The sequence below is a fragment of the Eublepharis macularius genome, chromosome 7 (assembly GCF_028583425.1).
Source record: "Eublepharis macularius isolate TG4126 chromosome 7, MPM_Emac_v1.0, whole genome shotgun sequence".
Taxonomy (NCBI): domain Eukaryota; kingdom Metazoa; phylum Chordata; class Lepidosauria; order Squamata; family Eublepharidae; genus Eublepharis; species Eublepharis macularius.
In genome coordinates this window covers 48,820,018-48,838,873 of record NC_072796.1, presented here as the reverse complement: position 1 = coordinate 48,838,873, position 18,856 = coordinate 48,820,018, and the positions used below count along the sequence as shown (strand labels likewise).

The 18,856-nt window shown below is 48.2% G+C and overlaps 1 protein-coding gene across 2 annotated transcripts in view; it reads left to right on the top strand.

Moving 5' to 3' along the window:
• Positions 1–11,417, top strand: part of KIAA0319 (KIAA0319 ortholog) — a 69,285-nt gene extending 57,868 nt beyond the window's left edge. For both annotated transcript variants that reach the window (XM_054985080.1, XM_054985079.1), the window contains exons 15-20: positions 5,674–5,833; positions 7,717–7,859; positions 8,683–8,805; positions 8,928–9,018; positions 10,236–10,327; positions 10,918–11,417. In XM_054985080.1, the coding sequence (XP_054841055.1) occupies positions 5,674–5,833; positions 7,717–7,859; positions 8,683–8,805; positions 8,928–9,018; positions 10,236–10,327; positions 10,918–11,099 (791 nt within the window). In that variant the 3' untranslated portion in view covers positions 11,100–11,417. The remainder of the gene's footprint in view (positions 1–5,673; positions 5,834–7,716; positions 7,860–8,682; positions 8,806–8,927; positions 9,019–10,235; positions 10,328–10,917) is intronic.
• The last annotated feature ends 7,439 nt before the right edge of the window (positions 11,418–18,856 follow it).

Sequence of the window (18,856 nt, the reverse complement as noted above, 5' to 3'; positions counted from 1 at the left end):
GATGGTGGTACGGGTGCGATGCTCGTGAGTGAGAAGGGGCTATGGGTGCATCCTGTAGTCGGGGCTCGTGGGGTCCCTGCTGGGAGGAGGAACTGTAACTCGGGGTAGGCGCAAAGGAAACTCCCGGACGGTAGTCCCTCGGTCCTCTTCCCCGGTTAAAGCTACTGCTCCTTCCCCTCAGGATTCCTCCCCTTGCCTCCGGATACGGGCTGCGTCCCTGTGGTCGGTACTGAGAGTGAGGGCCATGATTGGCATAGGTAACCGCGCTAATCGGCTCGCTTTCCTTCCTACGAGAGGCTGGGGACTTCACATGGCGGATGGCGCCGGTCTCTCGCAACAGGCCAGCAATGCTCCTGATGCGGGATTCCAGCTCTCCCCATGTAATGCTCCCGGGCTCGACTCCTGCTAGGGCTAGGCGAGTGGTGCTGTTGAGTCCATCTATGACTGCTCTCCTAAACTCTAAGTCGTCGAAGTCCGGCATGTCACTTAAATCTAAATCTACCTCGTCTGCTAGTTCGGCTAGGAGCTGTTTCCTGGCTAAATATGCCTCTGGATCCTCTCCGGGTTTTTGAGACTCTGCAATATACAGGGCTTTTAAACTCTTGGTGGGCCACAGGAAGGCGCACAACTCTTTCATGGCACCATACTGACTGCGAGTGGCTAGTCTCCGGTTGGAAATATATGCGTTGAGGGAGGTGACTATTTCGGGGCTGGCACAATGGCGAGCCAGCTGAGCTACATCGGAGCCACTGGCGGAGGGCTGGGACATGGTCACGTGTGCAAACCATTGTATAGCTGAATCTCGGTTCAGGGGTCCCATGCGGTCCGCTATGGCTTGGAGCTCATCGGGTCTCCAATTGCGGGTTTCCTTAACTATTCGGTCTGTCTTCCTGCCATCATCGTCTGTGGTGACAATTTCTTTGGTAGCTATCGGATGGAGGGGCTGTGGAGCTTCCTCGGGCTGGGATGAAGGAGGTGACCAACTGTCGGTACTACCTTCGGGGAGGGCCAAGAGGGCTGCGGGATGCACGGCGGAAATTACGGCCTGCTGCATCCCCAGGTGCTGTTTTAGGGCCTCTAGCTCCCTCTTACAAGCGGAGTGGTCTGCAGAAGCTACCTTGGAGTGATTGTGCTCTGCCATGAACTGGGCAGCATGGGTTAACTTTGCAATTTTCTCCTGACCTTCAATTACTGCGTGCTCAGCCATATCGGCACGAGCGGTGGCCGCTTCAGCCTTGTGCTGGGCGTCCTGAAGGGCGGTAGTTAGTCCTTGCTTCTCTAATATGAAATTGACGCGTTCGGCGCGCCACTCAACTGCTTTCTCCTCATGGTCTCTTTCCTGTTCGGTTAGTTTGGCCCTGAGACTCTGGATTTCTAGCTGCAGGGCGTCCTGTTCTCGCTTGGCTTTTTCCTCTAGCTCCTTCCTTTCTTTGTCTTGGGCTAATCTGAGCCTCTCTATCTCCTGCTCACTATCTTCCTGCGCTATATGTAATTTATTTATCAGGGACACGCTGTCCTGTAGGGCGGTGAAAAGTGCCCAAGCTCCGTATCTGTCCTTCTTGCTCGACTTGGGTTTCTCTTTCTCGCAAAAATCTTGGAAGGCGCTTCTGACTATCTGGAGTGGGTCGGGTCCCTTGAAGGAACCGGCTTCCCAAGGGCAATCTCCCTTCTTAACTAGCCACTTCTCCAGGCGGGGCACGGTGGGGTTTGCCCGGTACATTTTTACTTTTTAGTTTAAGGCTGATCTCGGGGAGGTTAAAGAGTAGATCAGCGACACCAGGGGTGGGGCGATTAAAGCTGCTCAAGGGTTTTAACAACTTCTTCCTCTCTATGTTCCTTTTGGGAGGTTTATCCTTCCCTCAGGTCCTCAAGGGTTTTTACCAGGGGGTTTTAGGGTCCTACTTTCAGGTTTACAGGGTATTTTAAGGGTCCTACACTCGTTTCTTCTCCACCGGGGGAGAAGAGAAAATTCCTATTCCCGTTTCAAGCTTGCCTACAAGCCACGGGACCAGGAAAAGTTTACTGGCTCAGAGGGTGCTCTCAAGCTCTCTAAGCCCAAGAACCAAAAACGCTCAGTGCTTCCAAGCCTCTGCTCAGAAGCCAAAGCTCAGGGGTCTCCCAAGCCTATACTCGGAAAACCAAAAAGGGTTCCCAAGCCTTTGCCCGGAAACTGCAACTAAGGGGTCTCCCAAGCCTCTGCTCAGGCAACCAGAAATGCTCCCAAGCCTCTGCTCAGAAACTGAAGTGCTTCCAAGCCTCTGCTCAGAAGCCAACAATGCTCTCAAGCTCTCTGCCCAAGAACTAAACTCAAAGTGTCCCCAGGCCTCGTGCTCAGAGACAAACGGTTAAACTGTCTCCAAGCCAAGACCAAAAGACTAAATGCGCTCAAGGACTGCCTCTGCAAGTCCCCAAGCAAAATTGCTCAGGAGTAAAGCTTACTGTACTCCCAAGCGAGGTGCGCTCAAGAGTTTTACCAACTCCCAAGCAAAAGTGTGCCCAAGAGTCCCATTGACTCCCAAGCGAGGTGTGCTCACGAGTCTGACTTAAAACTCGCAAGCGGAAAGGCGCCCAAGAGTCTAACTTAAAACTCTTAAGCACGGTGCGGCCGGCTGCCGCGGGGCTTCAGGAACCTGGCTTTAGATTCCCAAAGCTAACTAACTGAACAACCAAACGGACTGTCGATCCCTTCACGTTTCCTCCGGAGCGGGGATTGAAGCCTAAGTGCTGGCAGGAACGGGGGTTTGGACGGACTTAGGAGAGACGGGGGAGGGCGGAAGAGAATTTTATATGTGCTGCTTCAGGATGTATAAATCTATAGAGCCTACTTCTGGGATCCCACCCACATAGACGCGTTTAGGCGGCCCGGAAAGTGGCCAGGAACTTCACCAGTTCAGAGGTCCTCACCCACAGTACACCGGTTATAACGGCTGGAGGGCCTCGCGGTGCACCACAAAAGGCAAGTAGTCCAAAGCTGGCTGAAGGAGGAAATGGGGAAAAGCCAACCCACAAGATAGAAATGCTCGCTAGAGCCACACACAATCACACTTTTAATTCCCTGAGCTAAATTGCGCTCTTTACACTGAGGTCTGGAAAATTTTCCTCTAAGTCAGTTCGCTGAAGACACGCGTGTCGACTCACGTGCATTCACATGAACTGGGTTATGCCCGCATATTCTCCACCAGTAAACTGTTACCAGAACTGCTCTTTATTATAATGGGGAATTAGCTGTAGCAGTCTGTAACTATTAATATTAAGCGAGGATCATAACCTATGTATACGGAGGTCCTGATCCCAGACACTCTAGTGAAAAAGAGGCAGACAACGAGTCAGGTTCAAACACGTGTATTGAGTGTAGCGTAAGCCTAGCTTGCACAATCATACAAAGAGCATACAAGGTCTAAGAAACATAGAGTATGAAATACAGAGACGTTCGCATTAGCTGGTTCCCAACGATGATAGGGGGAATACTCACTTATCCTGAAGCGAAGCAGAGACACAACAGCGAGGTGGCCCAATGCCAGCACTGGGACCACAGACGGACAGCAAGGAAGTCTGGATAGGGATGGCCTAAGCACCGAGTGGTCTGGGAGACCCGCTTAAATACCCCAAAACGTACCCTGGGGCTGGTGCTGTACTTGGTGGTTCTCACAGATTAAAACAAAGGGTCTAATGGGCTACTGAATGGCTTGGATGGGCCACTTTGGTAATCAGATTGTGATAAGTGACACCTCAGGAAGAGGGGACAAAAGAGGGAGGGGGAAATCCAAGTGGGCTGAAAGGATGTTCCAGCGGACAGGGCTTGTCCTGATGTCATCAGCTTTGGAATGCGGAGGTTTCTTTGAGATGCATTCTCTAAGTGCTTGGGATGGTCGGCACTTAGTTCCTTCTCCGGGGCGGCTCCTAAGATATGCAGAGCGGGGCGAGGGGCTCTCGCTGCGGACGTGGTGTGCCCGCTTCGCCGAAATGGCTTCTCAAAGCAGTCTTCTTCCCAGGGTCTTCTGGCTGCCTGAGAACATGGATGCCGGCTGGGCATAGCTGGGGCTGGATAGCAGGCTGCCCGGTAGCGAGGGCAAGCTCGGCGACCGGCCCGCGGGAGGCTCCAGGCGGGAACTGACCAGGGAGCGCCTAGCCAGGCTCGCTGGAGGTTTCCCCGGCAGGCGCCCGGCTGCTAGCAGCGGCTTGGGCCCATATGAGGCAGGCTTCCATGGAGGCAGCGGGAACAACACTTTAAAACACAGTCCAAGGCAGGAAACAGGCACGGTCCGTGGCAGATGGCAATGCAGGCACGGGGCACACTTGTAACAGGGTCCAAACACACACTAGGAAGTCCAGATACAGGTCAGGGCAGGGCTGCCCAGAAAGAGAGTCCTTTGTGCAGTTAACCAAACATGGAGTCAGTGAACTACACAGTCTATAGCGGCAGCAAGGTAATTGACACGCAGGCAGGAAACTGACACGTGTATCAGAGCACACACGTGCAAAGCAGTCTTTGGGTGTAGCAGTAAAACAGCAACGCAGGAAACTTTAACACAGTTCATAGCAGGCTTTAAAGCAGGGGAGGGGGCCTACTTGGCAACAACATTGATTTGAATAGATTGTCTGTATGGCCTTGAACTTTATTATCCTGTTTCTCCCCTGCTTCCTTTGCTCCTTCAGTTCCTTTCTTCTTCATGAATTAAGTGTAGCTAAACTAATAATTTCTACCTTGGTTAATTAATCCATATATATTTGCAGGAAGGAGTGAGGCTGTAGAGATTCTGGGAAAACCTCTTTACTTGGAACTTCACATGCTGCATCTCAGAATATAATGATTCTCCAATACATGATACATTTATGTTTGGAACTTGCATTTTCCTTGTTTTTTAAAAAAATATCATCACCCCTTCTATTATTATGAAATACTAATGATGTGTGTGGGTGACATGCCATTAAGAAGAGAATAATTGCCATTTGTGACAGACCACATTTTACAAAGCTTGGAAGTGCTGTACACAAAGCTGCAGGACTGTTAAGGGTTAATCCTTCAAAGAAGCAGAGAGCTTTGAATGACAGGCTACTCCAGGGGATTTGATTGAGTAGCATGAGCTGGGAAGAGGATGGTCTGTTTTCAGTCCTAACTGAGAGGAATCCAGTGTGAAGAGTTGGGGGAAATGGATTCCTAACAGAGAACGCTGAAAGGAGAACTGGGCAAGTTGACGAGGAAGTTTGGAAAGTAGACTTCTAATCGAGCCAAAGAAAAGGGATATATCTTCTAAGGAGAAAAGATTTTCCCTTCCCAGTAAAACAAGGAGGTAGCTCTGGAGAGTGAAGAAATCCTTGGTCAGGTGTGGTTGGAAATTGCCTGTGGAGACCTTGAGATTCAGATAACAGGTGAAAGCAAGCTCTGGTGTTAGGAGAGAAGGGGATTGGTGTATTAGAAAGTGAGTGCCAACATTCCTAACTAGAGTATTTGGGGAAAACAAAGGGAACCAAAGCCTCAGAACATAAGCATTTAAGTATCTGAAGAACTTAGTCTGTGCATGTATTGTTTTTACTTCAGATATATATACATTTATGTATGTATGTATGTATTTTGAATTTTAAAAACGCCTCTGGTGCCATTTCTGCTGTTCTTAAGGGCAAGGGAATGTCATGCCATTCTTTGAAAGAAGCTTGTCTTTTCTGCATTTGCAGACCCTAAAAAAAATGGCCTAGTGGAACTGATACTGCAAGTTGGAGTTGGCCAGTTGACTGAACAACAGAAAGACACGCTCGTGCGACAGCTTGCAGTGCTGCTGAATGTCTTAGATTCAGACATTAAAGTCCAGAAGATACATGCCTATTCTGATATCAGGTACAAAGATATACAGAGAGCCACATAGGGGTTAGAATGTCAGCCTTGTGTGACCTCGGTTTGAATGACTTTAGGCCAGTCACTCTTTCTCAGCATGACCCATCTCAAAAGGTTGTGCGAGGATAAAATGGAGGAGATGAGACCGATCCTAAGCTTCTTGGAGGAAATATTGGGAAACCTATGAGAGACAGAGGTATCCCAAATTACTACAGACTTGAGTGATAGATCTCATTGCCGGTGACAAAGAAAGGAAGGGGTCTTCTTAGACCACCCAAGGCTGCACTGGGGATTAGGGCTGTGCGCTTTGGGTTTTGCTTTGGGTAAAGTTACCCAAAGCAACCTGATTTGGAATGCTTCGGTATTCCCCGAAGCTGGCACGTTTTGGAATACTGAAGCAAAGCTTTCCGAAGCATTCAGAAATGCTTCGGAAAGCTTTGGGGCTTGTTTAAAGGGCCCCGCCGCTGCTTGCAAGCAGCAGCAGGGCCCTTTAAACATTAACCCCCCACCTCCCCCGCCACCTACCTTGCGGTGGCTCCAGGCTGGCTCCTCTGCTGCTGCTGCCGCCCGAGCCTGCAGGGTGGTGGGGAAGACCGGAGGAGGTGGCTCCAGGCAGGCTCCAGGCCACGCAGCCTTGTGCTGCTGCCGCCGCCACCACCCAGCTGATAACCCAGGTAAGTTGGTGGGGGTTGTAGGGATCTCCCCAGGGTTGGGTGGGGGTGGAGGGGTCTCCCCAGGGGGGTGGGGGGTGGAGGGGTTGCCCCAGGGAGGGTGGGTGGTGGTGGTGGGGAGTTCCCCCCCGCTTCAGTATGCTCCGAATCTTCACGGAGCATACCGAAGCGATTCCCGAACCTTGAGCCGCTTCGGATTCCTTCCCTCTCTGACCCCTCCTCAGGCACTGCCCTGTGCTCTTTTTTTCACACACAAACATATGATGCATGTGTGTGCACACATTCTCACAGGCATCCTCCCCTCATTTGTTGTTTGTCCTGATTTCTTTGGAGGCTGGGTGGATGAATGGCTGGGGTACTGGGTGCATTCAAGTGGGTTGTCATGCCCTGCCATCTTGGTTTTGATCTGGAATCTATGATGGTGATGCGCGTGAGGAGTGGTGGCAGTTGTAAACAAGCACCATGGCATCATTGTGTATTACCTGAAGCTTGCAAAATATGAAAGCAGCAATTTGTTTCAAAAACAAAGTTTTTCTAGTCAGTCACTGCTAAAGTGGAAGCTGTTTCTGTTAAGAACTGATATGAACACTCATTTGAATGACTGCCCAACCAGCCCTCACTTCAGTGAGTGGGGCACTTTGAATCATTGCAGTTTTATAAAGGCTAGAGATAATTTAATCATTTTGGGAAAGGCATGGTCACTGGGAAATGCTTCACTTTTTGACAGAGATTATGGTTTGGATCCTAAACCTCACTTCTGCTTGCACTGCACCTTCATCCATTGCAGAGGTAGTCTTCTGCTACAGGCTGTGCTTCATGGTGCGAAGCGCCTTCCACTCATGCAAGACTTGTGTCTTTCAGTGAGTTGAAATGCGCCTAATGGCAGATGAATGTGCACAGCTAGAAGCAGGGCTTTGGATGGCCTAAGCCAATGGAAGGTAAAATGAATCAGGCAATTTTTCTGCATGTAAATGTAGTGTTGCATACATGAAAAACCTGTAGAACAAGAAAAACATTTTAGTATGTTATAACTTTGCCATTTTTAATGGATTTGCTAACATTATGACAAACTTTGTCAGGCTCTGTGTCAAACTTTAGCCTGGTGGGACACAATGTCGGAATTTTATAAAGAACAGAACACTGGTGTTACCACATGGCTTATCTAACAGCTGCCATCACAGCTTCATAATTTTAACCTGCCCATCCTTTCTTCAGCACAGCTGTTGTGTTCTACGTGCAGAAGGGGTATCCTTTCAAAGTAGTCAAGGCTTCAGATGTGGCTCAGATGCTCCGCTTGCAACTCTTGAAAGAGAAGCCAGACTTCTTGCTTTTTAAGGTGCTTCGTGTTGACACGGCTGGTATGTCCTATAATCTGTAGTGTTTATGAGACACACAGAACATAACACGTTTATGTGTGTGTGTTTAGTCGCTGTATATGTATGTGTAAATATTTTCTGTTGTAATTTATTATTTGTGTTGATGTATACAAATTTTACAATGTTAATAGCATGGTTTTGAGCAATACAAGAAGTTGGTGAATAATGTTTGTCAAATGCTACAAATAAATAAAGCTTATTGTAGGCTGTTGCTAGTAGATCATTGCCACACATTTTATTACATTACAGAATAATACTTATAATGAACCATCTCTGGTACATCTGTAATTCCGCATTGTCAAAAACATTGAGTCTAGTTTGTTTATAATAAAAAATACTTGAGTGCAGAATAGGGAAGTTGCGGTGCTTACAACACTATATAGTGCAGGAATTTGCTTCCCTCTGCTGTTACCTGTGTAGAATCAGAGAAGGGGTGGGATGTAGCACAGTGGTAGAGTACATGTTTATTAGACTAACAGCAGAGGAAGATATTGGGTAGCAGACTGGAGGAAAGGCCTCTGCTAAGTACCTGGGAGAGCCAGAGCCAGCTTGAGTATACAGAATTAGACCAATGAACCGATGGTCTGACTTGGTTATTAAGGCAGCTGTTTTATGGGTGAATCAATGAAGGATTTAAGATGAGAAAGTAGCTTATATATAGGTTTTCTATGAATAACTCATTGGACTATCTATGTCATATTACTGTTTACCTTGGCCTTGGGTTTTCAAGTGCAAAACCAGATTGCTATTATCTGAATACCAAAGACCAATGCAGCATCAATAATGTCATGTCTTGCTATTACAGCTTGCCTTCTAAAATGCTCTGGACACGGACATTGTGACCCCATCACTAAGCGTTGCATTTGTTATCAACTCTGGATGGAAAACCTGATACAGTGGTACCTGAATGATGGAGAGAGTAATTGTGGTGAGTGGGCAGGGGAGAGGGATAAAGTCTTCATGGAACAGACGTGGAATAGAGCAGACCTGTATATGTGTGTGTGAACTCATGCAGCATATTACTATTTTGAAATGTTCTACTTCTCCTAGAATGGAGTATACTCTATGTCATGGTGTCCGCTTTCGTTTTGATGGTGCTGATGGTGGGGTTAATCTGGATCTGCATCTGCTGCTGCAAAAGGTAATGATACTAATCTCATGGATACTGCACACACAGCCAAAAGCGAGTCCATGTGGTGTAGTGGGTAGGGTGCCGCACTGTGATCTGGGAAGAGTCATGTTCAACTTCCCTCTCAGCTGGAAAGCACATTGAGCCATCTTGGCACCAATCATTCTCTCGCAGCCTAATCTACCTCACAAGCTGTTATGCAGATAAAATGGACAATCAACCCTAAGCAGCTTGTATGAAGGGCAGGATTAAAATGTCATACAGAAGTAAAAAGAACTTTCACCCATAAAATGTGTCTCCCTACCACCACCCATCCTGGAACCCAAGCCGATAGAGATGGAGGTCACATGAATTTGACTAAGTTTAAGACACTAGATACTTGTATTAATAAAGTCTGCTTCAGATTTGCAGCCACCTGTGTTTCTGAGGCTGCTCAAAACATAATATCGTGGGTGGGAGCACCAAATGATAAGTGATTTGTGTGAGTAGCCCATTTGGGAAGAGTTTTAGCCATGCTAGATATACCTAAATGCTCGCAAAATAGATTTTCATGTGAAGGTCCAGCTGCAGGGTAAATGCTGGTGTGGATGCGGTCACTCTTCTCAGCAGTGCTTGAAGCTTTCCTCCAGCCTAAGGCGCCTTCAGAAGAATCCTTAGGCTGGAGAAAGGCTTCCATCTTTGCTGAACAGAGTGACTGGATTCACCCCAGTACGAGTGGCTACACTTTTGGAGACACAGTTATGGCTGCTACTTGGGGGGAAAGGCATCCATAATATACATTTGGAGGTGTTTCGACTAGAGAAACTGAAAAAAAAAGTACTTCCATGACTTGGGGTGTGAGTTTCAGCAGTGCCAGCAGTGCAGAATGTCCATCTTCAGTATGCTGAATTCCAGTCTGGCTGGGAGAACCAATTCTTCTCCACCTTAACTTATCTGGCTTCCTGATTTGGGAACGAGGGGGGCAGTAAACTGCTTCCTGCTGCCATCACACACTCCCATAAGGAAGTCAGATAGGTTGGGGTGGAAGAGGAGAGGGAGGATTCTTGGGGAAGGCTCCAAAAGTGGTCCTTTTGATGATTCAGTTTGGAATACAAGGCTAGCTTGAGGGGATGTACCTATCTTTTGTCTAGATTGCTCTTAACAAAACACTATCCACGAACTAAACTAGTCATTCATTTTACTAGTTGTGCATGGGCAACTATTAAAATTGCATTTTTTAAATTTCTCAGCAGGAAGAGGACCAAAATAAGAAAGAAAACAAAATACACAATTTTGGATAACATTGATGACCAGGAGAGAATGGAGCTTAGGCCCAAATATGGTAATACTGTTTTTATTCTTCAAATCTCCGTGGTTAGAACTGTTTATAACTCATACATGTATTCCCCCGCCCCATTTTCCCAGTAATTAATACATGATTTTCCTCTGCCCCAATCTGAGGGGAGCACATGACCTGATTGAGAAGGATGTCAACAAAGGTTCTTGAGCCCCCGGCATCGTTCCGTAGGCCTGGGGAGTTGGTATTTCTATGCAGCTGGTCTTCTTGGCAGTGGGCTCACAGTGTGGCGAGGGAGACTTTCTCCCTTTCCTCTCTTGTTCCCTTTCATGGGACTATTGGATAGAAAGGCGAACTGACTGGTTTTAGATAACTTAAGCCTCTCTTCTGTGATGGGCCAATGACTGGCAAAAGGTCAGGATGCCTACTTTGAATCTTGTGCACTATTTTAGGGAAAGTGTATTTCTCTTTAAAGAAGAGCAGAGTTTTGTGCACACACCAGAGCCCTGTAACACTTTGGTATTCTGGTGGACATGACTTGATTTTCTGAATGTGATGTTGTGAATGAGATGTTGGTAAACCAAAGAATAAACAGTTCTTTCAAAGTATCTTTTGCTGACTCTCTCTAATCACAGGTATAAAACACAGAAGTACAGAACACAATTCCAGCCTGATGGTGTCCGAGTCTGAGTTTGACAGTGATCAGGACACCATCTTCAGCAGAGAGAAGATGGACAGAGAGAACCCAAGAAACCTCGTGAATGGTTCCATTAAAAATGGTGTCTCCTTCAGCTACAGCTCCAGGGCAGATAAATAAGCATGCAGTGAAAGGACATGTTGGCCTAACCTACTAAGGGTGTGCTGATCCTCCCCCTTTTATTTTCCTAAAATGTTACAAGTGGAGCAATACACTTCCTGAATAGGAGAAGGGGAAATGGATTCAACGGACATGCATATTTGTTGAAGGAATACAGAGAAAGCACCTTAACTTGCCACATGGGTTATGTGGAACAGTTTAAAGCCTGAATGACTGCTGATGGTATTCATGTAATATCTTGTGGACAGCTTCCAATCAAGTCCTAGCCAAGACTGTTGCATTGCAAGGGTCACATATGAAAGCTACCTATGAGCTTATTTCTCAGAGCAAGCTGTGACCATGCATCTGTCTGAAATCACTTTAAACTTAGTATGCAAATTAACCTAAGTTATTAAAAGCAATGTGTAGCTAATAGCCTCAGTTGTTTTCATACATCCAGTTTCTATTTGTGCCTTTTCCCATTTTTAAAAATATATACAGTATTAACAACAGCAGCTTTTATTAAAGGAGAGATGCATGCCTGGATAGGGGGTGCAGACATATATGTAGTAGTACTGAAAGAGTTAATGCTGCTGCTGAACTCTGCTTTTGTTATCGCATTGCAGTTCAAACCATATTATATGTTTATGTAATCCTGGCAGAGCCGATAGCTAATTTGTTAAAACATTCCTATTATACAGGGGCTACATTGTGCAAGGCGTATGCCTAGACAGAAGTAATTTCCATCTGTAAGAAAGTGCTGTTTCCAGGTGTACACCTGTATGTGTAGGTTCTCTCTAGGAAGGTGGTCATTTGTGAAGCAACCTTAATATTTTGTGTGCTCATTACTTTCTCCTGTGAGTCACCTGAGTCTTCAGCTTGTTTTATATTTACATAGACTAAGGCCCGAGTGACTTTAGTTTTTGATGTCTTGTGCTTGGGTTTCCCCAATCTGATTTTTGACTCATATTTTTACATTTCAGCTGGAAGGGAATTCATTTCCCAAGTGTATGTGGTCCTAATTTGCATTGAGACCACTGCACAGAGGAAGAAGAGGATTCAGGCTTCCCCTCTGCCATTTTCCCAACCCAACACAGATTAGTTTGCTGTTTGCCTTGTCAGGGGCCTGCACATGTAGTTAATCGTATTTATTTTATTTAACAAAATTTATATCCTTTTCTGCCTCAAAAAGACCACCAAGGTGGCTAACAAATTAAAATATACCAAATAAAATCATATACTAAAACAACATATTCTCTCAGAAAGCAGGGGGCACCTGAAACAAGGCCTCTGAGGGCCATTACAGTGGTTGTGTAGGTTCATAGGGGAGTAGGCTGTCTTTAAGGTATGCTGAACCCAAACCATATAGGGCTTTGAAGGTCAATGTCAACACCTTGAATATTGCCCAGAAATAAATTTGGTGTAGATGGGCCAAGATTGGATGATATAGTCCCTATGACCCACTCCAGTCAACACCCTGGCTGAAGCATTCTGCAATAGTTGATGTTTCCTAATGCTTCCCAAGTGTAGCCCACATAGAGTGCATAGCAGTAATCTAATCTGGGCATGCACCACAGTGGCCAGATCTTCAGGAAAGGTGGCAGCAAGCTAACCAGTTTAAGTTGGTAAAAGGCCCTCCTGGCCACATCTGCCACCTGCTTTTCCAGCAGTAGATCTGGGTCCCACAGAAATGCCAAGCTACAGACCTGTTCCTTAAAGGGGAGCGTAACCCTATCTACAACAGGTGTCACCTTATATCCTGGGTCAGACCTTCTCCTTACCAGTAGGACATTTTGTCAGGATTATGCTTCAGTTTATATGGGTGATTGTCTAGAGTCATAATCAGGTCAGTGGTTCCCAAACACAATATATTAAAAATGAGTAGTTTGGGCCTTAGTTAGATGCAGTCAGTAGGCCTTGTGGGTTTCCTTTTGCTAGCTCACTGACCATATTTGGAAAGAGGTTTCTACATTAGATGGAATTCTGCTCTGTTCCCCAAAGACTGTTTGCCAAATTAATTTAAACACATCCTGCCTCTTTATTAACGAAAGGTTTGCAAAAATCATTCTACATCTTTTAAAACTAGTTTACAGTTTATATTGGTAGACTGACTTAACAACAATTTGTAGAACTATTTTGCCATTTGAGAGTAAATCCAATGTATTAAACTTCACTGGTTTTAATATTCTTCACATTTCTTCTTGGTGAAAGTACAAAGGCCAAATTAGGTGTTATGGGTTCAGCTATATTTGCTCAGCTTTCTGCCTCTGACATTTAAGAAGTGGCAGGGGAGCTAATCCTTATGGCTCACCTTCCCCTGTCCATCACCCAAGACATTTCTCTTGTTCCTATTTAAGACATGAGCGAGGCCAGAAGTAGTGGGGAGGGGCTGGGGGAGAGTGATAGTCCACAGGGAAGTTTGCCTTTACATGTATGTATGTTGTTTTGTTTTGTTTTTTAAACCCTTACATTCTTGATCAGAAGGCTGGTTACCAGTAAAATGTAAAGGTATGAGATTCAAAAGCTGGATTTTCACTCTGGTTTCAAGTTCATTTACCATGGAGGAATTAATATCTTTGCTTCAGTGATGTGGGGCAATCTAGGGCCAATTTAAATAAACAGCTCTTATCACTAACTTGGGAAAATAGTCTAATTAGCAGGAGCTCCAGTGGGTTGTGATTTTTGAACTGATACACAGTAATCTATAGTTGATGCATATAAATGAATCCATGTTGAGGAATATTTATTAAGAATGCTCAAAGCATACTTGAGCAAGAACCAGTTATGGGGTTTGTAAGTGGTGTATATGTACTTTTCTGTCCTGGGATGTGGCCTAAAACTAAACTGTATAACATCTATAAATAACAAGCTATGCAGAGATGTCTTGTTGTACAATGGACAATAGGTTGAATGGAACTCTTAAGGAGCACTGCAATAATCTGAACTGCTGCCCCAAGTGTCATATTTAAAGTAAAACAATTACAGTATTCTCTGTATGAATTAACCAAAGATACATGTATGTAAGGTAAAACAGGGTTAACATACCTGTAACTTATGTTCATCGAGTTCTTCTGTGCTGACACACATGGGGACTGCGCAGGCGCAGGCCAGCCGCCGGAGAATTTTCTAGAGCTTCCATGGCTCCGAAGGGGCCGTTTGTCGCGCGCCTCAGCGACCGTTTTCCCGCCCAAACGGTCACGTGATCCTCCAGCGACCAACGGCCCCTTCCCTCAGTTCTCCCTTGCCGCCGCTTGACCAACACACTTCAGCCATAACACCTTAAAAACACCAATTTCCGTTACAGCCATCACATTATCGTGCATTGGAGTTCACAGCGGGGTAGGAGGGAGGGTTGTGTGTCAGCACAGAAGAACTCGATGAACATAAGTTACAGGTATGTTAACCCTGTTTTCATCTTCGTTCTTCTGTGCCTCCACACATGGGAGTGTACCAAGCTTCACACAATAAGGAAGGCGGGGGTGAAGTCCAACACAATTTTATTGAACAAACAAGAACAACAACAAATAGATATGCATATATACATCTATGTAAAAAACTGTGTAAGGACACATAAATACTCAATATTTACATATATACACCCCAAGGTACATATATACACTCTTTCACTCAAGGGTACCCAGCAGGTACACCAAGAAAGTCATCCCAAAACTCCCTCAGGAAAAAAGGGAGTGTAAGACAGCCTTGGCCACAGATACATCTTGCTCCGCATTGACATCAACGGCGTAATGCCTGACAAAGGTGTCTGCAGAGGACCATGTGGCCGCTTTACAAATGTTAACCAGGGGCACCCCCCTGAGGAGTGCCGAAGAGGATGCTTGGGACCGCGTGGAGTGGGCTCTGACATGAAGCGGGCAAGCCACCCCTGCCAGGGAATAGGCCTTGCCAATGGCCGTCACAATCCACCTAGACAGGGTCTGTGAGGAAGCCCTGTTACCCTTGTCCTTGGCCCCAAAATATACAAACAGGTGAGGACAGGAGCGGAATTCCTTCGTCCTATCCAGGTAATAGGCTAGGGCCCTCTTCAAGTCTAGGGAATGAAGGGCCTTTTCCCCCCTAGAGGAAGGTTGAGGAAAGAATGCAGGCAGTGAGATATCCTGCGAGAGGTGGAAGGCGGACACCACCTTGGGCAGGAACCCGAGGCAGGGACGCAGGACCACCTTGTTGGGATGAAACACAAGAAAGGGAGGGTCAGACCGCAGTGCAGACAGCTCACTGACCCTTCTGGCCGATGTGACGGCCACCAAGAATGCTACCTTGTAGGATAGGATATCCAAGGGGCATGTAGCCATAGGTTCAAATGGAGGCAACATGAGACGTGAGAGCACCAAGGACAGTGACCACTGAGGCACTGGCGCCGACACAGGTGGGTAAAGATTGTACATGCCCTTAAGGAACTGGCGGGATTGTGGGTGAGAAAACACCGTAGCACCCTCAATTCGGGTGTGAGCAGCTGATATCGCTGCCAGGTGGACCTTGAGGGAGGAAACCTTCAAGCCCATACTACGCAAGTGGCACAAATACTCGAATACAACCCCCAAGGGACTGCTGTCAGGCACCACTCCTTTAGCAAGTGCCCAAAGTTCAAACCTGCGCCACTTGGCCGCATAAGCGCGCCTAGTGGATGGCCGACAAGCATTCAGGAGGACCCTCTGTACCTCGTCAGTAAAGCCTACCGGGGAGGAACGATCCGCCAAGCCGTCAGGTGCAGCTTCCTGGGATCGTGGTGGACTAGGCTCCCGTTTAGGAGAAGGTCTTGCCGAGGGGGCAGACTTGCCGTTGGGACATCCGCAGGAGCTTCGGGAACCAAACCTGCCGTGGCCAAAAGGGGGCCACCAGAATGCAGTCCGTCCCGTCCTCCTCTATTTTGCACAGGACCCTGGGAATCAAGGGGAATGGAGGAAACATGTAGTGCAAGCCCTGCGTCCACGTAAACTGGAAGGCATCCCCAATAGAGAGGGGGTCGCTCCCTGCCCTGGAACAGAACGTGTGGGCCTTGGTGGTCGCCGCAGTGGCGAACACGTCTATCACTGGATGACCCCACATCTGGAAGATCGGCCCAACGCACTCTACGTTCAGTTCCCACTCGTGGTCCAGCAAAGGGACCCTGCTGAGGGCATCTGCCCGGGCATTGTCTGACCCAGCCACGTGTATAGCACGAAGCGACACGCCGTTCCTGATAGCCCACTGCCAAGTGAGCGTGGCTTCCCGGCACAGGGCCATGGACACTGTGCCCCCCTGCTGATTCACGTAGTACATGGCAGTCGTGTTGTCCGTCTGCACCAAGACCTGACGATTTCTCAGCAGTGCTGTAAGAGACACAAGTGCGAAACGAATGGCCCTTAGTTCAAGCACATTGATATGGAGGGTCTTTTCCCTCTCAGACCAGACATCCTGCACAGACACATCACCACAGTAAGCCCCCCATCCCAACAGAGAGGCATCAGTGGTAACCGTGACGTCATGGTGCTGATACCCAAAAGGGGTCCCTCTAAACAAGTTGTCATCAGACAGCCACCAGTCCAAGGAGGAGAGGATGACCCTCGGGATAGAGAATTTGAGGGACGGAGGGTGCAGCAGAGCATCGTACCTCCGCACAAACCAGTTCTGGAGCGGACGCATACGCAGCCTGGCAAAGGGCACCACAGAGGTGGCTGCTGCCATATGCCCTAGTAAGCACTGGATAGTGCGCACAGACTGGAACCGGTTCCTTTTAAACATGGACACTAGACCCCTTAGGGACCGGGCCCTCTCCAAAGGGAGCAGGGCCTTACCCTCCACAGAGTCTAACAGTGCACCAATGTAGGACACTTTGCAGTTGGGCACCAGTTTGGATTTCTCAAGGTTCACCAGGAGCCCCAGGCGTTGGCAAGTGCTAAGTACCAAGCCAATGTCCTGCACCAGCCTAGACTCCGATTCAGCCACGATGAGCCAGTCATCGAGGTACGGAAAAATGGTACAGCCTTCTTCCCGCAGGAAGGAAACCACAGGGGCCATACATTTCATGAACACTCGTGGGGCAGTGGACAGGCCAAAGGGGAGCACCTTATACCGGAAAACCCTTTGCCGGTAAACGAAGCTCAGTTATTTCCTGTGCTCCTCCCGTATCCCCACGTGAAAATATGCGTCCTTTAAGTCAAGAACCGCAAACCAATCCCCCTGTTTCAGCAAGGCGATCACAGCCGCCAACGTAACCATTTTGAATTTGGTCACCTTGAGGAAGGCATTAAGGCCCCTCAGATCTAAAATGGGACGTAAGCCCCCATCCTTCTTAGGGACCAAGAAGAACCTAGAGAAGAATCCCTTTACAGAGTCCTCATAGGGCAATTCTTCCACAGCACCCTTGGCCAAGAGCGACACGATCTCCGCATCCAGCTCGGCCATAGTGTTATTGACAGCTGTCAGGGGTGAACTGCATCTAGGCAGCTCAACGAACTCCAGCCCGTATCCCAGTTCAACAATAGTTAAGACCCATGAGTCAGATGTTATTGACTCCCACTCAGAGAGGAGTGGACTCAGTCTGTCCGAAAAGTTCGGGGATACAGCTGGCGTGACCCGTCAGTACTGCCTCCCGGCGCCCTGCTGATCTCTGCTGGGCCGGTTGTTGTGCCGGGCGAGGCTTGAAGGGCCGACGCCTCCTTTGCTGTTGTGCTGGAGGGTAAGGCCGCTGCTGGTAGGCAGGATACTGCTGGTAGCCCGGCCGCTGCTGTTGGTATCTGCCCTGGTAGTGGTAAGGGCCGGACCGGGGAGCGTACCGTGGCCTGGAGGAGGGCTTGTCCGCAGGAGCCAGACCCAAGGACCGCGCCGTCTGTCTGTCCTCTTTTTTCTTTTTCAGGGTCTCGTCGGTGGACTTGGAAAACAGCGAGTCCCCTTCAAAGGGCATGCTCTCTACCCTGGAACGCACCTCTTGCGACAGGAGTGGCGCCTGAGGACCACTGCCGAAGCCATCCCTCTAGCAGCAGTGTCAGCAGCGTGGCTCCCAGCATTCATTTGCTGTTTAGACAGCCGGACAGCCTCTGTTTGTAGCAGGGAGACGACAGCCTTCTGCTCAGGTGGGAGATCTCGGGTATAGGACGCCAACTTCTCCCAGAGGTACAGTTGGTACCCTGCCATGATGGTCTGGTAGTTGGCAATCCTCAGACCCAGCGAAGCGACGATGTACTGGCGCCTGCCCATGGCATCAAGCTTCTTGCCCTCTTTATCGGCAGGCACCGAGGAATGACCCGATCGTCGGGGGTTGAATTCCTCCGTGACCAAGGATGAAGGTGGAGGGTGCTTCACCAACGCCGGCCAGGTGCCCTGCTTGATCTTATAAAGCTGCTCGATCCTCTTAGATGTTGGAGGTTGATCACAGGGCACCTTCCACACCTTCTCCACGATTTCCTCAATACCCTCGAGCATGGGGAAGCCAACGGACGCCGGATTATCCCCGTAGATCCGCTTGAGGAGCTTGTCCTTGGTCTGGGGGACTGCCGAAGAGATATCCATCTCGAGAGCCTGAGCCATCCTTGCCATCTGGTTGGAGTAGATGCGGAGGTCCTCGAATGGTGAGCCTGCAGATGGCACCAGATCCTCAGCTGGCGACGGTTCGGACCAGGACTCCGATTGGTAGTCGCCAAGGCTCTCCACTTCCCCCTCATCGGAACCGAGCTGGGATTCCTCAACCTGGACTGGAGGGGGAGCCCACGCTGGCCTTGATGTCGAAGGCCTCGGTTCCGACATGGAGAAACCGGCAGGTGCCCCTTCCCAGTGGCAATGGT